Raw genomic sequence first — 24,254 nt, forward strand, 5'->3', positions numbered from 1 at the left:
TTGAATAGTCTTGCAGCTTCAAAGGTTGGCTGCTTCCTGCCTTAGGAAACATTTTGTTCATTTTCATGGTTTCCTCCTTTCTGTTGAAATTGTCCACATGCTTGTGGATTTCAATTGCTTCTCTGTGTAGTCTGACATGCTGGTTGTTAGAGTCCAGCATTTCTGTGTTCTCAAATAATAAGTTGTATCCAGGTTGGTTCATCAGGTGCTCTGGTATGGCTGACAAGGATGGCTCTTTTTCAAGGCATTGGACATCCTTGTTCAGATGAGATCGAAAACTTCTCTGGCTGACTTCTCTAGTTGAATTAGTCTGCAATGCCTTTCATGTTCCTTGATTTGTGTTTGGATGCTGCGTTTGGTGGTCCCTTGTATAAACCCCACTTACCTAGCTTCCAGCAGACCTCACAACCTCTGAAGATGCGGGCAAAATGCCAGGAGAGAATGCTTCTGGACCATGGCCATATAGGGCAGAAAACTCAAAGAAACCCAGTGATTCCGGTCATGAAAGCCTTCGATAACAAATAATAGAGTTGATTTGTGCTTTCCTGATGAAGAGATTAGCTATATAGGATGTGTCTGGTAAGTTGCTTACTGGGCTGACTTTCTTTGAAGCAGAGATTGGGAAATGGTGGCTCACTAGAACCTTAGACTGTTGGACTAAACCTCCCATAATCCATTACCATTTGCCTGTTGGATGGTGAGAATGGGATTTGTAGGCAAGACAATCTGGAGGGCCAGTTTCCCTTTTCCATATAAATTGCAGAGAGCAGAAATAGGTGGGGTGGTGGTCAGAGAAAGGGTGGGGCTGGTGAAAAGGAAGGGAAAGATTAGAAAATAAAGGAATCAAGGAAGACTGGAAGTGAAGCCAGAAATAGAAGACAAAGGTGGTGAGTAAGCAGTCTTTAATAAGTCTTTGTTCAAAGACTGTAAGTGAATCAAGGGGACTGGGCTGCAAATTGATTCTTTTGGCAATGGTAAGTGAGTGCTCAGTTGGGGATCTAGAGATATCTTAAAAAGTGTAAGGATAGCTTGTTATGGTAGCAGTGGAGGAAACAAGTTCCTGGTAAGTGAGCAGAAAAGGCAGGGAGGGTTTATTGTTGTTTCGTGTGTTTGAGTCATTTTAAACGAGGGAGACTTAAGTTCATTATATGATGCAGCCAAACTCCTTCATAAATATTGGATGATAATTTCTCTAGCCAGCAAGTTATATTCTGATCTCAGAAAAAAATTGTCTAGTGTGAAACAACTGATTCACAGTTAAGTACCACTGCACTCTATTTTCAGAAGCAGCAAAATTGGGTAAATCTCTTTGTTTTAAATTACTGTATATACTTGAGTATAAGCCTAGCTTTTCAGCCCTTTTTTTAAGACTGAAAAAGCCCCCCTCGGCTTATACTTGGGTGAGGGTCCTGATTGGCTTATATTTGGGTCAGCTTATTCTCGAGAATAAATGGTACATTTATTATTTTTCTCTATTATTGTTGCTACTATTACGTTTATTTTACTCTATTATTATTATTATTATTATTATTATTATTATTATTATTATTGCATTTATTATTTTACTCTATTATTATTATTATTATTATTGCATTTATTATTTTACTCTATTATTATTAAAAGGATACATAAGCACATTTACATTGAAGAAGATGAGAATAATGATTTGATCAGAGTTGGACAGTCTTATCTTAAATTTGAGCTTTATGTAAATATTCAAAAACATTTAACTTACTGATGCCTCAATTAATGTAATTTTATTGGTATCTATTTTTATTTCTGAAATTTACCACCCTCGGCTTATACTGGAGTCAAGGTTTTCCCAGTTTTTAAGGTAAAATTAGGTGCCTCGGCTTATATTCGGGTCGGCTTATACTCGAGTATATATGGGTAGGTTTTCTTTTCCTCCAGGAGAGTGTCTTTTTCTCCCACCAGAGAAAATTTTAACAAAGTTCAGCCCTAGAATGTCTTAATGGCACTAGAATGTGGGAAGTGAAGACAAGAGTGCCTCTGAGCAGCCCTAGAGTGTATTTTCTTTACTGTTGAGCAGACCTTATATACAAAGAGGAACTAGGGTGAGCATGACTGTTATTTAGATAAAGATGTGTTCCTTTCATTAGAAAGAATTTGGAGCTGAAACTGTGCCTCACAGAAGAAAGAGGAACCGCAGTGGCGCAATGGGTTAAACCCTTGTGCCAGCTGAACTGCTGACCTGAAGGTTGGGTTGCTGAACTAAAGGTTGCCAGTTCGAATCCATGAGACAGGGTGAGCTCCTGTCTGTCAGCTCTAGCTTGTGGGGACATGAGAGAGGCCTCCCAGCAGGATGGTAATACATCTGGGCGTCCCCTGGGCAATGTCTCTGTAAACAGCCAATTCTCTCACACCAGAAGTGACTTGCAATTTGTTTTCAAGTTGCTTCTCACACGATAAAAAAGAAGAAAGTGTATCTATATGTTCTAAAGAAAGGCAGTCTCCTAATAAAACCCAACTTTGTTTAAGCATCAGTAGGATTCGGCATCCGAGGAATTGTTTTTGTGGCTTAGGAAGAAAGCATTTAAGGAACACATTAATACTGCTTTTCTGACAGTGGGATCTAAATGGTGGGGGAATTCTGGTTAACATAGAGGTTTACGAGTGGGATGAATGTTGGTGGAGCAGAGAAGCAAGTGAGTTGGAGGGGGGAACAACAGCTTTGCGGGATGAATTGAGTAATAGTGAGTCAGGGAGCAGTTCAAGGGGTGGATTGGTGCAAGGGAGTTGGCTGAGAGGCATTTTGAGGGGGAGAGTTTTGTGGTTTATTAGGATGAAATAGTGGTGGTCATGGAAAGCTATAGGGGAAAGTAGTCAGCTTCACTGCCAAGATTTGAGGTGTTTTCCGACCTGTTAAAACTTGTCTGAATTCTCAGTTCAAATTTATAAAGCCTATTAAATCTATTACTATTTGTAACCCCTTGGACATTATTTGTATGTGGGAAAATAGACTGAGAAATCATAAAAATAGCTAAGGCATGAACTGCTAATCTACCTGCTCTGATCTTGCAGACGTGAGGAAGAGCTCCCCAAACCAGGAAGCTGTTCAGTTTACAATTGAGACCATCACCACCCTGCTCCCCCTCCCTCCCCGCCCTCCTTATTTTTGGCAACTGGGTCTAGACATAGGAATAGGGTGAGTGTATTGGTCTGATTCCAGATGGCTAGCTGTGGGAAGGCCTTGGATGCATCTTGGGATCCCATGGTGTCTGGGGTTTGCTTTTTGTTAGGCTAATGAAGTCTGTGTCTGGTGTTGGAGGAATCCTTCCAACAATAGGGAGCTAGGGAGAGCCCCAAGTCATTGGCGGGTCTTACAAGCTGAGTTCACTCTTTGTAAGCTGGCTTTTTCCTTCCCATTGTTGTATTAAAAACAACTTATTACTTTCCATAATTCAGTTTGCTTCAGTATGGACTGCAGTTCTTGGTCCCTACTCCAAATGAAAAACCACCCTTTAACATTAAAAGTTAAGGGAGATCATATTTTTTTAAAGAAATTTGGAATGATAGTAGTCCACTATCCTGTTTTGGAATCATGACCACAATTGTCATGGGGAATAATTTAAGTCTGCCCTCCTGTCTAGACTTGGTCTTATGAAGGGAGGTAGATATGCCTTAGTAGTGCAGTCAGCATTGGCAGACTGTTTTTTTTTCTGCAGAGAGAAGATTGCAGATTTTTAGAAGTCAGTGCCCTTAAAAGAAAAAAAAAGCCAAACCTGCAGAAGAGAGAGATAGAGAGAATGTGCATAGTTTGTTTTATTATTATTTTGTGCATAATTTTGAGTGACTCTGGTGCTAGTACATTGGTTTATTTTTAAAAAATCCTGACTTCAAGGAGAGAATAAATTGAAAAGGTATCTTTTTTTCTTTATTAAAACCAGTAGTCATGAAAATTGAAGGAGGCAGCTTTTGACCTATACTTGTTTGTTTGCCAGGCCTGGCAATTTCAAATTCATTATTTCTGTGTATATTTTGTACATAACATTCCCACCCAAGAGCATGATGGAGCGGCTGAGCAACTGTCTGTGGTTGTTTGACTGGACTAAAAATCTGAACACGGTTGCCATCTAAAATGTATTAGGACTTATCTAGATTCTTCTCTCCCCCTACCTGCAGCTGAAAAGTGGATAAGGACCTTTCTCTTCGCCAAAGCCAGTACTGAGAGGCATCCTGCTTTGTGTGTTGCTGCTTTCTTGCATTCATTTATATTGACATAGATTGCAGTTTTCCTTGAGGGCCTGGATATTTTCAGCAAAAGAGACAGTGAGTCAGCACCCAAGATCTTAGAGTAACCATGCTGTTGTTTTTTGGTGATCCAACATGATACAAAATAAAAAGAGATTGACTATGCCTCCTGGATAAATTATTGTGGTTGGAAAAGGGGACCACTCCTTGCTTCTTCCTTAAGAAACCCTTCTGAACAGCGTGAATTTCTTCTCCTTAGGATTTGTGGAAGGTAGTATATATGTATAATGTAGCTGGCAGACAATCTTTTCTGTTTTGGGGTGGAGGTTAGGAAGGCAATAACCCCCAAAATAAACTAGTTCTGTTTTCAGATTTCTGTTTTTTCTCTTCATTCTGTCCTGCATTTGGTAAATTGCATTTCTGTAATCTATCAAATTTTCTCATCAGGTTGTTTGCTGCAGTCACTTTGTACATACGCAATCTGTTAACACAGTGTTGGCATTTCCAAGTACAGATACATTGGCATTTTATGGTGGTGTCTGTTAATTTGTTTTCAGCCTGATATACTGTTCTAAAATCTTGATCCATTGAAGGTATTGGGAATTATATTTGCTTTTTTATCCCATGTTCTTATCTCTGGTTATGAATCCACAGCAAGATCAGTGAATGTGATACCTAGAAATGTAATGTTAGATGCTGCAAAGGTATACAATGTGGGGAGCTTTCATAGGTGAGATTTAGTGGATTTTGTTCCACTTCGACCAATGGTTTCCAGATGAAAACATTAGATAGTTTGTCGCAAATGGTCCTGGGTTAGCTAATATTCTCCTGCTATCCATTGGGCCCTGGTGGCGCAGTGTGTTAAAGTGCTGAGCTGCTGAACTTGTGGACCAAAAGGTTGCAGGTTCGAATCCGGGGAGCAGAATGAGCGCCGGCTGTTAGCCGAGCTTCTGCCACCCTTGCAGTTTGAAAACATGCAAACTGTGGATTAATAGGTATCGCTTCGGCGGGAAAGTAACGGTGCTCCATGCAGTCATGCCGACCACATGTCCTTGGAGGTGTCTACAGACAACGCCAGCTCTTCGGCTTAGAAATGGAGATGAGCACCAACCCCCAGAGTCGGTCACGACTGGACTTAACGTCAGGGAAAACCTTTACCTTTATCCATTGAGTGATAAAACTGCTTATGATACACAAAGGCTGCTGTGTTATGAGAGCCTTGCTGAACCAAACCAAAGGACAATCTAGTCCAGCATTCTCTTCCCTTAGTGGCCAGTGGGAAGCCTTCAAGCAGATAGCACTGCTTGTGTTTCCCAGCAACTGATATTCAGTCATATTACCTTTGATACTTGTGGTAATATGTATATAGCTACTGTGGCTAGCAGCCATTGAGAGCCTTTGTCACAAGTTGACATGTATCTTCTTTGTTATCTGGAAAAATTATGCAAATGGTCACAACTTAACATCTATTCTTTCGCACAGTGTACCTTTGTTTTGCTTCTAGTTTTAGGTTGGTTAGTCATGGACCTTGGTGCTCCATCATGAAGACTTGTTAATAAAGCAGTCTGGCTCCTGAGGTTTCAGTAATTGCTGCTTCTTTCAAGCACAAGGATCAGAAATTTGTGTGGGTTTTAGGGTTTTTAATCTAACACTAGGAAGCTGAATGAAACACCCCTGACACTATTGTGCTATTCTGTAAAGGGTTAGTAGGGATCTAAGCATTACCCAGCTCTGTGTTTGGGACGAAGAGTTGCGTTTTAAGCAAGCGTGGAATCTGGTGAACACATCAAAACACACTATAAATAATGATGATAATAGCAAGGAGGCAAAGTTGCTCATCCTCCTCTTAGAAAGAAAATTCCCACCAAATCACAGTGTCCTTTTTTCTGTCTTCACTTAGGGGGAACCCTTCCCATTTGAGCCTAGCCTCTGGCATGTTGCGTTCTCAGCATCTTCTCTGATAGCTTTTGCAAATGAAAATGGAGGAAATGACTTTGTCGGGCCTGGATAACAGCAAGTTGGAGGTAAGTTAATCCTTTAAAGCAAAAGCTTCCTTGCAAAGGTTTTGAGGGAACGGTGCAAACAAGATTAGGTTGGAATGGACAGGTCCATGAACACGGTTGCAGGAGGACTTCTCATCTTGCCTGTATAGAGTTGGGCAGAAGACTTAGAGATTCATAGAGCAAAAAATGAATGCAGGTATTTTTATTTGCACCTCCAGCCTACTGCACTCATTGTACTTTTTTGTAGAGCAAGTTACAGTTCAGAGATACTAGTGACCACAAAAACTTCTAGTGCCATTAACATATGTATCATATTATCTCCTTTCTTCCTCACCATATCTTCTGAAACACCTCTTGTGCTTCTCTCCTAATGACAACATTGCAGAGTAGTGGCTTGTAAGAGGAAGGAAAAAGTAATATTCTGTTTCCGCTGCATCAATAACCTCCTAATCATGCTATTTTGCATTCTGAACCAACCATGATGTTTTTGTGTTGTATTTTTGCCTGGATAGAGCAGGCCATGTAGAAATAAATCAATTTTAAATAAACGAGTGAGTTGATATATTCATTTATAAATCTGATCAAAACAGCCATTGATTTGTATTCAAATATTACGATTGGTATTTGGATGCAGAAGAAAATGGTTAAAGTCTGGGCAGCCCCTGAATGGTGTTTTTTTCCCCTATACTCCTAGAAACCAGAGTGATTGGGGCAGTGCAGTTGGTGAGCTCCTTCTTTCAGTAGGATGCATTTGTACAAATTAATATCTTGCTACCCTTTAGGTTCTGGGGTCTGGACTGGCATCTGGGCTTCAACTCTGAGAAAGGAATCTTGATCTCAGGGGAGATTTGTTCTCAAACTTTACTAGTCTTTCTGGTATAACATTTTAATGACACTGTCTTTTTTTGGACTTTTTCTAGGCTGTGGCTCATGATATTTATACAGACTTGATTGAAGATGCATGCCTGGGCTTATGTTTTGAGGTACACCGGGCTGTCAAATGTGGCTACTTTTTTCTGGATGACACAGACCCTGATAGTATGAAGGACTTTGGTAAGTCTCTTTTTGCAACCAGTTTTTTTTTAATGTCAGGAAAAAATTGTGAAAACTTTGAAGTTGTGGTACATGCCAAATTTTCCCTGATTCTTTTTTCCAGATATGAAAAATGATATTTTCAATAAAATTAGAAAATGCAGTATTAGTTCACCTGTACATGTGAAAAGGAACACAACATTCATTATATATAACTTTGGCGTGAAATTATTTTGCTTGGAACAGTGCTATATATTCAGAATATCCTTGTAAATTGAACTTTTAAAAATGCTACAAATTGAATTACAATGTTTTGAAGGATAATGAACACTTAAACAATGAGGAATCTCTTTGCTTTTGCCAATACGACAAAACAAAAGCCCTAAACATATTGACATTAGAAAAACAGAGAAAATGATTTTGTCTCCAGTTGTTCTCCATAATTTCAAGCAGACATAATTCATTCATTTCCATAAAATAAAAAAAGAAACCAAGAATTATAGAGATCTGCTACTGTACAAAGCCTTCCTCATATACACTTTTAGAAATTTTGAGGCAGTAAAGATGTGAACACCTTGTGCTAAACATTTTATTGTTCATTCTGAAATAAAATATTCTATACCGTAAGGCCTCCATGTCTGCGGAGGATACATTCCTAGTGGTGAAACTGCAGATACAATTGAACATCATTAAATTACCTTATTTCTGATCCCAGAATGCAGTTACATTGGAAGTTCAACAAAATTCCTAAAGAGGATCTCTTTCTAAGATTCCCTAGGTCTGCCCAATGCAACTCTATAATACCCAATCCTATTGAAATGAAGAATTCCAAAGAATTGCAATGGAAAAATGCCTAGAGATGACATATTTTGTTTGACAGGGATAAATGAAACTCTAAATAATCAGTCCCATGGATAGTTGGACCATACCATAGTTTAATTATGGTGCCTTAAGGAGGTGAGGCCTACACAGCTGGGGGTACAAGGCACTGTCCGGCCTCCATTTTGAACCGGTGTGGAACTGAGTGCAAGTACTAGTATCTGAATAGAGAATGACCATGATAGCTATTGTAGAGAATAGGACAGATTTCATTCAGAGGTCCAGGTGCAAAAGAGATTCTCCAGAATAGAACATGAATGGGCAACTGCATGGATGCCAGGAGCCAATGCTCCCACTCACCACAAGCCCAAATACCTTCGTTTTCTTCAGAAGTCTCTTTGGAAATGATGACAGGAGTTTTTCTTATTTTATGTTTTAAAACTTATGATGCCTGCTAGTTTCTCCCTGACTGAAGGTCTGGTATGTAGTGATTTCAGTGGCGATCTCTAATTTCTTAGTGGTGCTCATCTTTAAAAAATTGCAGTAGATTCAAAGTAATCCGTATCAGTGGCTCCCTTGACTTGCTTGAATGTGCCAATCTTTTCCTGCCTCCTCCTGCTAAGAGACCCTCCCTGTTTTGCTTGCAGAAATTGTAGATCAGCCAGGGCTGGATATCTTTGGCCAAGTCTATAACCAGTGGAAGAACAAGGAATGTGTTTGCCCAAACTGCAGTCGAAGCATTGCTGCCTCCCGCTTCGCCCCACATTTGGAGAAGTGCCTTGGTATGGGCAGGAACAGCAGCCGCATCGCCAATCGAAGGTGAGGAAGACTGGAGAGAGCGAGAGGATAGGAGTGGAAGCAAGTAGCACCATTCGAAAGAAAAGAGGGCTAGGATAGTCTCTGGTTGCTGTGAATTTTCCAGGTTGTATGACCATGTTCCATAAGCATTCTCTCCTGTCTGTGGCAGGCATTCTCAGAGGTTGTGAGGTCTGTGGAAACTAGGCACTTTAAATAGTTCAAAATAATCAGTGCTTTTAAAATGTGAATAATTGTACCTGGCCACAGTGCATTACGGTTGACATATTCAACTTTTCCTGCAGCATCATGTTAAATCCTAATACAGGAGGGTTTCAACTTTTAACCTGGATGTCTTTCATATATATTTTTTCTGGCAGAGAACTACTTATTTGAGAGGATATGAGCTTCTGTTTTAGGGCAGTGATTCTCAATCTTTGGTTCTCTTGATGTTTATGAAGTCATAGTCAGGAATTTTAGGAGCTGAAATCCAAAGATTCAGAACTACTATACTAGAGGTTAAGTACTCATTTACATAGGGCACACATGTCAAATGCAAGGCCTGTGGGCTGAATCCAGACTACAATGTCAATTTATGTGGCCTGCAAGGCTTTCAGTGTCTGAGGAACATACTTACATTTATAGAGTCTTACATTTACAAATGTCCCTTTGAAGGTAACCATAAGGCCGATGTGGCCCTCAGCAAAAATCAGTTTGGGACCCTGACATAGGGCATTTGCCTTGCTTTTCTGGTTTTATTGCTACCTCTGTAGGAACCATGAATCTGTCATAGGATAGCCCCAGTGCTCCCTTTTTACTGAAAAAGATGAATTTGTTTAAAGCTCTCTTTCAGGGAAGTTGTCCACCATGACTGGTATTTTGCAGTTTTCTGTTTAAACTTACACCTTATTTGTAAATACTTCCCAAATTAATGTTTCCTTCTCTCTTGTTCCTATAGGATAGCAAGCAGTAACAACATGAATAAATCCGAGAGTGATCAAGAAGACAATGATGATATAAATGATAATGACTGGTCATATGGATCTGAGAAGAAAGGTATGTCCCTGACAAAGTTTCTGGATTGCAGAGGATAATAAGCTGGAGTCATGTGAAGGCTAATGGAATAAATAGTACCAATACGAGTCTCTTGTTGTTGTTAGAACTCAAGTTTGAAGGATGATATTGATCGCCATTAGTATTATCTGTAGTATCAAAGGCAGCATATTCGCAGTTGATGGAGAATGTGGAAGTGAGGGTGTAGTTGCTCATCTATCCACCTTGGAGGCTTTACCATTTAGTTGCCTACTCCGTGAAAAAGAATGCTTTAATAGATAGACTTGTAGTCTATTTCCACAGTGCTCTCCACATGTTCTTGCTAATTGATTGCTTTTTAAGAACCTGATTTCAGTCTTTAGGTGGAATGAGGCAGGAGGGTTGAGCCTGGTAGGCTTTGGGCTGTAGTCACTGAGAACATCCACACAGTGAAAAGGGAGAAGTAAAAGGTTCCCAGCAACTCAACTCTGTCATCAAAGCATAGTTATCATCGGCAGACATAAGCTCAGAGCATGTTGTCCCAAATCTGGAATTTCAGACAGAATGACCAACAGAATATATTTGTCAGGCTTGGCCCTTGAACTGAGGGGGAATGAGTTGCATATATTCTTCTGGTGGTATATAAAACAGCTCTCTTGTCTTCTTTCCAGCAAAGAAGAGAAAATCAGATAAGGTAAGAGCTTCCTTTTAAATTATTGAATATACAGGTGCCCAAAATATAGTCTTCAGGCATGCATAACACTTTCATCTTTCAGTGTATGACCTGCCTCACTTGAGTCATCACAAGTTCATTTCTCTTTGATTGCTGCTAGACAGTACAAAAAAAGCCAAGGGGAAGCCTTTCTGTGCATGGAAATATATTTATAAAGACCAACATGTTTTGAACAAAAGGCCTCCTTTGGAATACTTTAGTTTGAACCTTAAAGCCTAAATCTGTCTGTTAGCCCCACGTAGTGTAGCCCGATGATAGTTAGGTTGTAGTCAAACTTATGTAAGTCCTGCTGCCTTCATAAATACACTCTAGATAGAATAATGAATTTGAGGCCTTCACCTGTAGCTCTGTTGCATACTTCTGTGTACCACAGGGTAGGAAAGTGTAGTGCCCTGTGGACATATGGCTTCTAGTGTCCTCTCACCACCATTTTCTTCCTCCCAGTTATCTCATAATGATTTCTAGACTTGTGGGGGGCAATGTCATCATGTTTTGGGGTCCCACTGAGCTGTCTTCCAAGTCTATTCCTGTTTTAAAGAACAAAAACAAATACAAGCCCCTTCTGTGCTCAAAATGCCCAGGACAAAATTGCTTAGCGAAATTGCCACCCAGCCTCCCTTACAAGGCATTTGGGGGTGAAAAATTGATGTTTTTGATAGGGGTGTGTGGGCCCTCTAGTGCCAGCACTGCCCCTAACCTTAACAGTTGCCCATCCTAGGAATACTAGGAGGCTTCCTTTTACTGCTACACCTGCAGTGATGGCTGCATTATGTTGCGGTGAAAGTTGAGTTTAGCAGGTAGTGACTCCATTTGAGGACTAGCATTAGGAGCTGGATACCTGGAAAGTGACTGTTTTTTCTTTTCCCTCTTACTTCAGAATCCCAATTCCCCTCGAAGATCCAAGTCCCTGAAACATAAAAATGGTGAGTCCACTGTAGGAGAATTCCCTGATAGTCAACCCCACTTTCTAGGAGCCTTTATTAAACACCATAATAGTATTTCACCAGAAGTTTCTTAGACTTCCATAGCACCCAAATTTGCAGATAGGAGGTACATTTGCTGACTGATGTAATTGAAAGTGATGCAGAACTCCCTACTTTAAAAAGAGGGAAGACCAGAGCAGTAAATCATGCAGAGATGCAGCAGGCAAGCTCCTTCTATTGTTGGACTCTGGACTACTTTCAGGGTTTTTGTTTTTGTTCACTGGCCTTTGCATCGCTATACAGTAGTGCACCCTAGCATTGTATAGGAGTTTTTGTTTTAAGAATGCGCCAGTAGGAATGCAGAGATACAAAACACAAGCTCACACATCAATTATGTTAAGCATTAAGTCAGAATATTTTTCTCAGCCTGGAAAAAAAAAACACCTTTGTTTGGTAAGGCTAAAGTGTTTGAGGCTTATGGCTTCAAGTGAAAAATGCAACCAGTGTTTTTGTCAGAAAAAGGAAGGAATGTTTTTTTCAATGGATCATTAGTAGGTGTGGGTAATGCTTAAGAGACAGTAGTTAGCAGCTACGAGGGTTAATTAAAAATTATCCACACTCTGGCTGTGGAATTAATTTTAATCAACTTTCAGAAAAGACAAATGCATCATTTTTGACATAATCTGCCTACTTTTCAATACACTTTATCAATCCATCAATAAGTATTCAAATTCCCTTATTAAAAATATTTTAGGCTGAACTGCAAGCCACAAATGCATTGCTACCTTCACCTCTTCAACAGACGTGAATCAATGTAGGGCTTCTTTCAGGAGTTCAAACAGGTGATAGTTCGATGAGGCAAGATCAGGACTATAGGGATGATGCTTTTAACACTTCAAAGTTTTTAGAGAGGGCCAACAGTAAGTGCAGCAGTGTGCAGATCTGCATTGTCATGCAACAATGTAACACCCTTGGATAGCAGTCCTCTACATTTTTTTCTGAATTTTTGGCTTCAGCTGTTCATTGAGCATCTCACTGTAATGATTACTTTTAAGTGTTGGACCTTTTTTTAGATAATGTTCCACTATTTCACTTCTTTTGTGCAGATTGGAAGGGGGCAGCCATTTTTTCTTTCACTGCAGTCACAAATAAACGGATGTAAAACTTTCAAAACCACATATCAATGACTGGGGAGACAGAGGTCTTGTATGGAAATTGCTGATAGGACTGCGGAGCCAACAGAAGTTTTAATATACCCAAAGTGCAGATACTTTTTAACTCTCATATTTGTTTTTGTGCAAAGAGCAAAATTTGGCCGCTTTTGTCATCAGATTTTGAGATGGTCTTGCAGCCTGATGCTCAGATGGCATCATGATATATATAGGTTTATATTTAAAAACAAACACAGACTTCTTGGGTATATGTATTTATAAATTCCATGGTAGAATGGAGGCCGCTTGTACCCCCACTTTTACACATTTTCTTTTTTCCCCTCTTCCCCAGGGGAGCTGAGTAGTAACCCAGACCCATTTAAGGTGAGTCTAGCTCAGCATCACACCTTGTGACTTGTTCTGTCTCTCTTCTGGAACCCCAGGCTCTTTTACAGTTGCTGACAACTAGAATCTCAGAAGATCTCTGAGGTCTTTCAATGGTATCGTAGCTTTCAAGAGTATTATCTTTGGAGATTTGAATGCAGAAATAATTACTCTGATTTGATGTATCACCTAAAATATTTTCATCTCTGTTCTCTGTTATAGTATAACAACTCTGCTGGAATAAACTATGAAACACTTGGTCCTGAGGAGCTTCGTACTTTGCTTACCACGGTAAGTCCCTTTCTGAGTTTTTTCTACCTTAAGTAGCAAGATTGATCTATTTGGGCCTATGACTTCTCATCACAACTGCTCAACCAGTTTGCACCTCAGAATTATTAATTGATAGCCAGGCGAGATGAGAAAGATGGGTTTTTTGATCAGCCACTTGAAGCCAGGCAATATACCGGGCTAGTTGGCCTGGTCATTACAAGTTTGATGTTTCTACATTTAACTTGTGTGTAGTTTCTGTGTAGAACAATGAATAGGAGTTGACTGAGTGCAAGGGAGGCTTTGTTACATTAAGTTTCAGAGCCCAAAAATCATTCAGGGAGTTAAAAGAGACCACAAGGGCCATCCAGTCCAACCCCCCACCATGGAGGAACGTCGCAATCAAATTGCACCCGGATCCACAGCTGTTTCTCTAGGCAGCAGTGCGCAGCGGGCCAATACACCCAACAATAGCACAATTGCAGTCACACTCCCAAATAAGTGGCAGACCTGTTATAAACATGATGTTTTTGGTGCTTAATTTGTAAAATCATAATGTAATTTGATGTTTAATAGGCTTTTCCTTAATCCCTCCTTATTATCCAACATTTTCGCTTATCCAACATCCTGTTGGCCCATTTTTATTGGATAAGTGAGACTCTACTGTACCAAAATACATTCAATCACTTCAGTACACGGCTTGAAAATTACATTTTATAGCCAAATAATGCATATCGCCTGTACATTCTTTCCAATTCCTGTAACATTTGTTCAGGTGGATTTGGTACCTTTTGGAAACAAGTTGCACATATTCACACAGATGCCTGCATATATATAAGTGTGCGGCGATACATGATAGTGTGGCTGACTGGCCCAATTAAAATGGCTTCCAAGTTCTTCGTTGTTTCCAATTTTCATGTAGTTTCCTTTTGGAGAGGTGACAGATATGCTAAGGAAAATTCCTTTCTTGTCCTTTTGCCTCCCTATTATAGCTGTGTCGCTTGGGTAGTAGCATTTCTCTTTGTTCTCCATGTTTCAGCTGGGGCCATTCCTAGCTTTTCTTGAGACCAAAGAAGGGTTCCTTCTGGACCTTACAAGATCCATTCACATGATTTTCCCAGCTAAACCAGGGCTTGTTATTTTTTTTAACGTATGACCCTTTTCTGCTTGAGAAATCTTTATGTGACCTGATATATAGGTATATAAAATGGGTATAAAATCAAACATTTACTAAGGCTTGCTGAAGAGGCTGATTTCCCTTTTTTATGGAGTACAGCTGAATCATTTTTTTTTTTTTTGCAGACTCCATTGTAAACACTGCATGTTGTTGCTAGCAAATTCGTGTAATATTTAAAGCAGCCATTAGGTGGTGTTGAGAACTTAGTTTTTTCCGGTTTTTCACAATCTCCACCTTGGACTAAGCATATGGGGTTGGGGCCCACAGCTTAAGAAGCAGTGAGCCAGACTATAGTAAAGGTAAAGATTTTCCCCGATATTAAGTCTAGTCGTGTCAGGCTCTGGGGGTTGGTGCTCATCTCAATTTCTAAGCCAAAGAACCGGCATTGTCTGTAGATGCCTCCAATGTCATGTGGCTGGCATGACTCAATGGAGCACCGTTACCTTCCCATAGCAGCAGTAACCTATTGTTCTATTCACATTTGCATGTTTTCGAACTGCTAGGTTGGCAGAAGCTGGAGCTAATAGCGGGAGCTCACCCTGCTCCCCGAATTCAAACCACTGACTTTTCGTCCAGCAAGTTCAGCAGCTCAGTGGTTTAACCCACTGTGCCACTGGGGGTTCAAAATGCTTGATATTGACAATAATAATAATAATAATAATAATAATAATAATAATAATGACTATATTGGCTCAAAATGCCTGCTACTCGTTCTTCCTCCTTCTTCTATGTCCCCCTCTTGGTTAGGATTGGCATCACTGTCAGTTTGTCTTATTTTTAGTAAGCATCATTGCTGCTGAAAAACATTCCACCTGTAATTGAAGCAGTTTTTTCCAATTTCTCATAGCTTAAGTACAGTAGAGTCTCACTTATCCAAGCTAAACGGGCCGGCAGAAGCTTGGATAAGCGAATATGTTGGATAATAAGGAGGGATTAAGGGAAAGCCTATTAAACATCGAATTAGGTTATGATTTTACAAATTAAGCACCAAAACATCATGTTTTACAACAAATTTGACAGAAAAAGTAGTTCAATACGTCGTAATGTTATGTTGTAATTACTGTATTTACTAATTTAGCACCAAAATATCACGATATATTGAAAACATTGACTACAAAAATGGCTTGGATAATCCAGAAGCTTGGATAAGCGAGGCTTGGATAAGTGAGACTCTACTGTACTTTAAACTCTCAAAGGCTTAACAGTTATTCATCAGCAGATATGTATTTTTCCTTACATCACTTGTTTGGGTGCACTTTCAGATTGGGAAAAGGCAAACTTGGAAAAATGACTAACGTAGAGATCAGAAAGGTAGCCTCCTCTCTGGGCGGATACTTTAGGTTCACAGAGACATGAAATTCAATGGCTCCTTGTACTCTTGCATTTTGCTGAATAGAGGTTAACCTTCTGTCATGTTTTGAACCCTGGATGGACTCTTCCTTTTTGTTGTTTCTTCATGTGTTTGTCTTCTTTTTCTCGATAGCAATGTGGGGTGATCTCTGAACACACCAAGAAGATGTGTACACGGTGAGAGCAGACCTCTCTTCCACTTTCTTGAGCCCCGTAGCCTCTTTCAGTTCCTCTGCCTGTGCAACAGTTCCCAGGTCACAAGGAGAGTGGGAGGTATTCACGAGATTGCAAGGGTTGGGATGGTTGGGTGGGAATCCAGGCCAATTGCATCCAATCAGAAAGAACATTTATGCTATGGTTTTCTTTTTACCTGTGATCGTTTATCTTTCATCAGTTGTTTATGATACATAAAACTTTGGAGTCCCTTCTCAATGCTATGATCTCCAGATTAATAGAGAACCTGCAGTTTTGAATATTCAAAAATGTCTCTGCTTACTCTTGGAAATGATAATTAATGCTAATTAATTAAGCAAATTGTGACAGATTATGACAGGCAGAAGGGATGTAGAAGCCTTATTTTCTTTAACCAATGAATTGAAGCTTCCCTCTGGTTTTATAGAAATCTGAGTTTGTGTTGAAGGGTGCTGGCATTTGGGCTTCATTTCACAATCTGAACACTATGGATAACTTTTTCACCAGGTGGCCATAGGAGGCTGCCATTACTTTCCCATTTGAAGCAATGCTTCAAATGCTGCAGGATTCCTGTCTCTGAGGATTCCTGCCATAGATGTGGGTGAACTGTCAGTAGAGAATGCTTCTGGAACATGGCTATACAACCTGGAAAACTCACAGCAACACACAACTACTTAGTTTCAGCAACATTTGAAGCATTGCTTCTATAGCACAGCTCTCTCTTCTTAACCATGGCTGAAAGGCTGGATGTTTGATACAGGACAGAGCTTCCATTAAAGTTTTGTCGACCTCCATCACCATTACAACGTTACATCTGCTCCAGTGTCCCAGTTACTATTAACAAGTTGGTAAAGATTAGTAAATACTACTAATGCAGAAATAATAGTACATCATAACTATAATGGGGTAAGGACAGTGTGGGCTGTGGCTGATGTGATTCTCAACCCCCTTTCTTGCAGACCTCCTTTAGCCCTTCCCATTAAGAAAGAGAGAGAGAGAGAGAGAGAGAATGCCCCAAAATCACCCTTTAATGTCCCAGACTATCCATTAACCTTTAAACACTCTTGAAATCTGATTATTATTAGTACTATTTTAACAAAAATCAACTGGAAATAGTCAAGGGAAAAGGGGACAGAAAATTAAAAACAGGACATGACTTTGCAACATATTTGTTTCAGTTTCTGGAACAAGAGGAAGATCTTGCCAAAGCTCCAGGGCTCCATGTTCAGTAACCACTGGAGTTACTAAAGTCGCCCTGAGTCCCCATAGAGAGATGGGACGTGGTATAAATAACTTTGACTTGACTAGACTACCTAACACAACTACACTTCTCCTTAAAATTGATTAAAGTCACTTCTGATGAAAACAATCCGTATGTTGTCGAAAGCTTTCATGGCCGGGATCACAGGGTTGTTGTATGTCTTTCGGGCTGTGTGGTCATGTTCCAGAAGTATTCTCTCCTGACGTTTCGCCCACATCTATGCCATAGATGTGGGCGAAACGTCAGGAGAGAATACTTCTGGAACATGGCCACACAGCAGGAAAGACATACAACAACCCTAAAACAATCTGTATTATTATTAATACCATGTTCCCTCAAAGCAGCTGTAGTGGTGGTAATTATAATTGTACAATTGTAATTGTAATTACTTATTGTTGTCTTTACTAATTGTAATCCTTGAGAATATGTGCAACCTGGAAAGTGGCTCCCAACCTTCACTAAGTTGCTCATTTCCTGGCTCACAAGGAAAGGTTTCGGGCAGGGGTCTATTTTATAGGAAAATATCTGTAAAATCTCCCAATCTGGGCTTTTGACAGGAAACCTCAATGAATGTGTCTCACTGCATTGAAAAGAGAATATCCAGGACTATGTATGCCCTGCACTTAAAACAAATGTTAATCAAATTTTGTGCCAAGAAAAAAAAATTCTGAAGGATATTGTAAATATTGCAAAATGAGGTATCAATTCCTCCTTTTCCAGTGTATTTATGTTAGCAGATAGTTGCACCACTCTGCATCACTAGCACTGCAGCCACTGGTTTCTGATAGTAGAGACTAATCCTTCTTTACTGGATGCCCTGCCAACCTCAACTTTGCAGCTATGAGAGCCACCAGCCTGCTTGTCAGAGGAATCTGTGGGACTTGAAATGCAACATTTTGTGTTGCTCCCACATTTTTCAGTGTTGCATAACATGCAATGCGCTTCATTTAGACCAGAGCAGGCATGGGCAAATTTCAGCCCTTCGGGTGTTTTGGACTTTAACTCCCACAATTCCTAACAGCCGGTAGGCTGTTAGGAATTGTGGGAGTTGAAGTCCAATACATCTGGAGGGCTGAAGTTTGCCCATACCTGGTCCAGGGGAGAAGTGCTTATCGTTCCTTGTGATAGCTTTGGATACCCGTTACAGTGCTCAGCATGTAGATATGCACATCGTTTTGGACAGAGGATGGGTTTAGCATAATAGGAGATGGGGAAACAACAGGAAATACGTATTTCACTTCCTGTGCCCAATCTAACCTTTTCCTTTGCCTGTAGGTCCCTGCGCTGTCCCCAGCACACAGATGAACAGCGGAGGTCAGTCAGGGTCTACCTCCTGGGACCCTCTGCGTAAGTGTGACGGGATGGGGGCATGGCAATTGTCTTGCATAATGCTCCTCTCGCAATATATGTGATATGGTTCATACTAAATGAAACAGGAAATATTCTAGAGAAGAATTATATGTCTTCTTTGCTCTTGTTTTTTTTTAAAAGATCATTTTTATACTGTGTGTAAATTTCTGAAATCTTAATGTTTTGCAGACCATTTAGTTGAGGATAAAATTGAGGAGCTTTAATATATAAGGTGAACTGATTCAAAGAAAATGTGTTTTCAGTCATTAAGGAAACAATATTGGCTACCAGTATTGGTTACAGTTGATATTTCTGGTGACTTTCAGATACTTCTATGAATTGAGGTGTTTTGTTCTCCAAACGTCTTGTAGGAAGTTTCTAAATACTTCCAGATAGCATTTTGCTGTCATGTAAAGAGGCCATAGAAAAAACCCACAAGCTAAACGAGAAGAAAGGGACAAGAAGGGCAGGCATTAAGCTTTGTGGACATGGCTTGTTTGCTTTTGCTGGAGACACCAAATACAACTTAGGAAGCATCTGCAGAAGTTCAGGTGGGTAGTCTCGCTCCTTCTCCTCTTCTCACATGTCTGCCTCTTTTCCTAGCTCACTTCCTGAGGCAGAAGGAAGCGTGGAGAACGACAGTTTTGATATGGCAGAAAGTCAAGCCCTCATGAATCGACTGCAGTGGGACGGATCGTCGGATATCTCTCCTTCTGATTCAGCCTCATCAAAAGCAAGTAAGAATATGAATGGGTTCCTGGTTGCATCAAGTCTAAATGGTGATGCTTTGGGTTAGGCAATCTAGGATGGTGTGAATTGTGTGCTGTAAAGGATCTGTCCTGAGAAGAATGTCAACCCAGTGACCTCGGTGTATTAATTAGTACTCTTTTGAGTATTTACATTATTTCTATGGTAGAATACACTAGTCAGAATGGTAGGGGCTAAGACTGGAATATCTTGGTCATACAAGCCCAGCACAAATACCATTACGTAAGCGGTTACATTTCTTCAGAGATTTCACAATAGTGACATCGTATTCATCGTTGCATAAGCCCAGTGACATTATTGCGTAAGCCTAGGAGACTCAGTGAGTATGGTTCTTGCAGTTAGGGAGGAGTTGGAGCAGCAGTGTGCAGTGGAAAAGTACATGGCTGAACTGTCTGTTACCCATAGGTCATGCAATGCAATATTTCAGCAAAATTACAGATAGAATCATAGAGTGAAAGACCCCATAAGGGCCATCCAGTCCAGTCCCCTATCATACAGGAAAAGCACAATCAAATCTCCCCCAATAGATGGCCTTGGCTTAAAAACTTCCAAAGGAGGATTCTCCACCACACTCCAAGGTATAATTTGAACCAGTGAATATGACCAAGACCCCTAACCTGTGCTGTTATTCATACCTGACTATGTACAAATGCTCAGATTTTACCAGGTGCTGCCCATCACACAATCTTTTCAGCCTGTTTCTCTGGCTGTAAATGGTAGAAATATGTTCAGAAAAAGTGCTTACTTTTTTGAGTGCAGATTTGATGGATTCCACAATGGACAACTCTTTGGTTTGTTCAGGGCATCACCTGCGCCTGCCAGACTTTGATGGCACCCCCTGTGTACACATTCACCCAGAATCCTCCGCCACGTTCAAAGATTCCACATAAACTCATTGGCATATTAAATTACTATGGCAAGAGTTCCCTGTGTGGGATAGAGTGGAATGTGTAATCTGGGGTCCTCCAAATGCCATTGGCCTCTTAGCTCACTTCAATTCCAGTGAGTAAGGTCAGTGGTCCAGAAAGATGGGAGTATGATTCAGTGATACATAAAGGGCCAAAGTTTCCTTATCCTGGCACAGGAGGCTAGAAATACACTGTTCTTATTACAGGCCACAACAAGAAAATACATAGTGTGCAGATGGAGAAAAGTAAATAGAAGAAGCAGTAATAGTAGGAACCTTAGGGCAGGGATGGGTCAAATGTAAGCTGCATGTGCCCCCATGTACATGTTAATTTATTTAAATTAAAATGTAAATGATGGCACGTGCAGCTTACATTTGTGTTCTCCATAAAGGCCACATGGAGCTATTTCTCCATGTTTTCTTGGCCTTCTGACCTTGTTCCAGGTTGGGTGGGGTTTGAAACCAGGAACTGATTTGAGCTGTGACCCAGGTGTGCGAAACAGATATAAACAAACTTCTCTAACACAACAGTTGTAGTTCATCAAGGTTTAGAAACCTTTAACTCTGTCTGTGGTACATTTCTTCAAAAATGGGGGAATCTGTAAGGACCATACACAAATGGGCAGCAGGACTTGTGGCTAGGCAAGAGGTAGGAGTGGGTAAACCCATCCCTTTTTCTGTTTCTCTCTTCTCTTCTCCACTTCTTCTCTGCCACCTATGCACGCCACACCACCAGCCTGCCAGGACTGATTACTCTTGCAGAAGGATCGGATCACTTATGCGATGATTCTCACAATTATGCTCCTGCCTGATGGTTCACATTGTGAATAAGCCGCCCCAAGTAACACACATTAGCCAGAACCCTGTTGGTGATATATGCAGACATTATACATCTTAAGTTGGTTGCAGAAGGTGGCATTCAATGGTTCCTTTGTGCAGTGACACCCCCCCCCCCCCGCCCATAGATGTGCACCAGCAACAGAATGGTAGGATGCACATGTGTGGACTGCTGTGGGAGAAGCAGAGCTATACATAAGATAATGCAGGACCTAGACAAAGGGTGGGCAACTGTGGAAGCATTTGGAGATGCATTATTCTCTTTAGGAGGGATATACCATTGCCACAATCCCTTCATAAAAGTATTTTTATATCTCCTAAAATCCCTTTAAATGCACATGTGGGTTGCATTTTCACCAAGTGTTTAGAGGGGGTGCCATAGTGATTTTAAGCACAGGAGAAACCTTTTTAAAGAAAGAAATCCTTTAAAATAGCCATGGGAAAGCTAAAATGTATTGAAAATATCCCCTGAAGGCATTTTGGGGGCCCTGGGAGGCCACAAAATGCACCTAAGCTTTTCAGTAAAAATAACACAGCCCCCAATTTTTTTCTCAGTGTCTTGGTTTTTAGGCCTGTTCCTGGAGTATTTGGGGTGCTGATTCAGAAAATTACATTGGTTAGATTGCATCAGCTGTAGTTCCTTAAATACAGTTACCATGATTTTTTATGGGTGAGCAGATGGTGACTGATATATGGCTTGTATCTCAAAAACTAGAGCTGATAAGGGAAAACTAGTACCATTTTTGGAATCAACAGATCACATATTGTCAAGGACAGAACGCCACAAGGTTCAAGATAACAGAGTTTATTGGATTACAGAACTCAAAAATGCCCGTAAAATACAAGGGCCAGGCAGTATTAGCCTTTAGGAGCAAAAAGGGGCAAGGAAAAACGTTCAAAAGATAAACCGGATTAAACCGGAGTTTAATCCGGGTAAAAACAAACTGCTTGCTTCAGCCTGGGGATAAACAAAACAAAAGCCGAGGAACAAAAGACACAAAAGAATGCAACTAATTGGCAGCAGATTCCTCTCTGCTGCCAACACTGTGCTTAGAGTAACTTGCGTCGCTCCCACACACACAGCAGACAGGATTTCCAACACGAACAGATCAGCCAAGGATTGTAGCAGTAGAGTAGACCCAGTTCCTTTCCGTAGATCAAAGCCAGAAGCAGACGTTTGTAGATTCCAAGTCCAAGAAGGGGGGGAAGACAAGCCGTGGTCAGTTCAGTCCGAGTTTTCAAAGCAGGAGATGGCGTCCGTCAAGAAGACGACGGAAGGTCAAGCTAATAAGAGTAAGCACAGGTTTGCACAAACAAATGCCCACACAATTCCTCCCGCCGTCTGACCCTGAATTCCAAAACAACTTACGTCTCAGCACAGGAAAACACACCAGTCTTCAGGAAAGCGTCCCACACAGATCCCAAGCGTTCGTCCAGATTACCTTGCCCAACGCAATTTGCAATTGCTCCCAAGCCCCATTTTATGCCAGTTACAAATCCTCATCACTGTCAGCTGTCCTCCTTAACCCGGGCGTTTCCTCATCACTTTCCTCATCAGAGCTGGAACACCTCTGACTACGCCCCACAGCATCTCCAGCTGTGGATCCCGTCCCATCCCTCCAGCTAAGCCATGGGTCTAATCCTGAAGGTCCCCATTCATCTTCTATCCCATCATGACCAGTGCCACCCAATTCCTCCCTTACCCGAGTCCAATCCATCTCATCCTCCTCCGAGCTAACCAGCCCCTCCTCCATTCTCTCCGTAAACCCCTCGAAAGACTCTTCGTCAGATGGTGCTGCAAAAATGTCTCGCAGTCTTTTTCTTTCTCGCTCCTCGAGAGTATCTGACTCTCGAGGAGTCTTACGCCCACGTCTGTCAGAAACAGAGCCATGAGGCTCAATCATAACACTATCCCCTCTCACAAAGGCCTCCTCCCCCGATGGCGGAGAAGTGGCAGTGATACCCTCCGCTATAGCACCACGACGACTAGAGGTATCTAGTTTCAACAGCGAACGATGAAAGACTGGATGGACCTTTAAACTAGACGGTAAACGCAAACGAAACGCAACGGAAGAAATCTTTTTAACGATAGGAAAGGGACCCAAATATCGCGGCGCAAACTCCCCCAGCCTGTTTAATATGTTTGGAAGATAACCACACCAAATCCCCTTCTTCCAACTCCTCCCCTGCCTGCCTGTGGCGGTCAGCCTGAGTCTTTTGCGTTGCCTTAGCTTCCAACAGTAAGCGACGGGCAACATCATGCAATGCAGCCATTTCCGAAGAGCGGTATACAGGGTCCGAAGAAACCACATTGGTCGACGGCGCCACACCTCCCCGTGGGTGAAAACCATAAGTTAGCTCAAATGGCGTATGCTGACTAGACGTGTGCACCGCATTATTGTAAGCGAACTCCGCCACCGGTAACCACTTCACCCAAGCCGTGGGTTGATCTAAACAAAAACAACGCAAATACTGCTCTAAGAGCCCATTAACCCGTTCCGACTGTCCATCCGTCTGCGGATGAAAGGCTGAAGAAACGTTTAACTTAGTCCCTAAGCACTCATGGAAATGTTTCCAAAAGCGTGACACAAATTGCGGAGCCCTATCTGAAATAATCACCTCGGGTGCTCCGTGCAAACGATAGATGTGCTTAGTAAATAGTAAGGCCAACGTAGGGGCCGCCGGAATGGTTGAACAAGGAATAAAATGAGCCAGTTTGCTAAATAAATCCACCACCACCCAAATACAAGTATAACCCCCAGACTTAGGCAAATCTGAAATAAAATCCATGGAAATGATTTGCCATGGCCTCTCCGGAACAGGTAGAGACGACAACAACCCTCTAGGGCGCCCAACAGGCATCTTACTCTGCTGGCAAACAGCGCAGCTGTCACAAAAGCGCAGAATGTCTTGCCGCATCTTTGGCCACCAGTAGCTCCTGGTGATAAGCTGTACGGTCTTGAACCTGCCAAAGTGCCCAGCCATGGGTTCGTCATGGTGGGCTCTAATCACCTCCAACCTGAGGGCCCCCACTGGTACGTAGACCTGCCCCCTGCGTACC

General features: G+C 41.3%; 1 protein-coding gene and 1 long non-coding RNA gene across 4 annotated transcripts in view; one reads left to right on the forward strand and one right to left on the reverse strand.

Annotated features, from left to right (window-relative positions):
- Positions 1-24,254, forward strand: part of atxn7l3 (ataxin 7 like 3) — a 45,304-nt gene that overhangs the window by 12,174 nt on the left and 8,876 nt on the right. For all 3 annotated transcript variants that reach the window (XM_062983777.1, XM_062983775.1, XM_062983776.1), the window contains exons 2-12: positions 6,113-6,236; positions 7,136-7,268; positions 8,714-8,885; positions 9,820-9,917; positions 10,565-10,587; positions 11,504-11,549; positions 13,053-13,084; positions 13,307-13,375; positions 16,012-16,055; positions 18,607-18,678; positions 19,285-19,418. In XM_062983777.1, coding sequence (XP_062839847.1) covers positions 6,186-6,236; positions 7,136-7,268; positions 8,714-8,885; positions 9,820-9,917; positions 10,565-10,587; positions 11,504-11,549; positions 13,053-13,084; positions 13,307-13,375; positions 16,012-16,055; positions 18,607-18,678; positions 19,285-19,418 — 874 coding nt within the window. In that variant the 5' untranslated portion in view covers positions 6,113-6,185. The remainder of the gene's footprint in view (positions 1-6,112; positions 6,237-7,135; positions 7,269-8,713; positions 8,886-9,819; positions 9,918-10,564; positions 10,588-11,503; positions 11,550-13,052; positions 13,085-13,306; positions 13,376-16,011; positions 16,056-18,606; positions 18,679-19,284; positions 19,419-24,254) is intronic.
- Positions 21,983-23,309, reverse strand: LOC134299856 (uncharacterized). Its single transcript, XR_010007094.1, has 2 exons — positions 22,563-23,309; positions 21,983-22,477 (listed from the first exon to the last, which is right to left on the reverse strand). It is a non-coding gene; the product is annotated as an uncharacterized LOC134299856 (long non-coding RNA).

This window comes from Anolis carolinensis, chromosome 6 (genome assembly GCF_035594765.1).
Source record: "Anolis carolinensis isolate JA03-04 chromosome 6, rAnoCar3.1.pri, whole genome shotgun sequence".
In the NCBI taxonomy this organism is placed as follows: domain Eukaryota; kingdom Metazoa; phylum Chordata; class Lepidosauria; order Squamata; family Dactyloidae; genus Anolis; species Anolis carolinensis.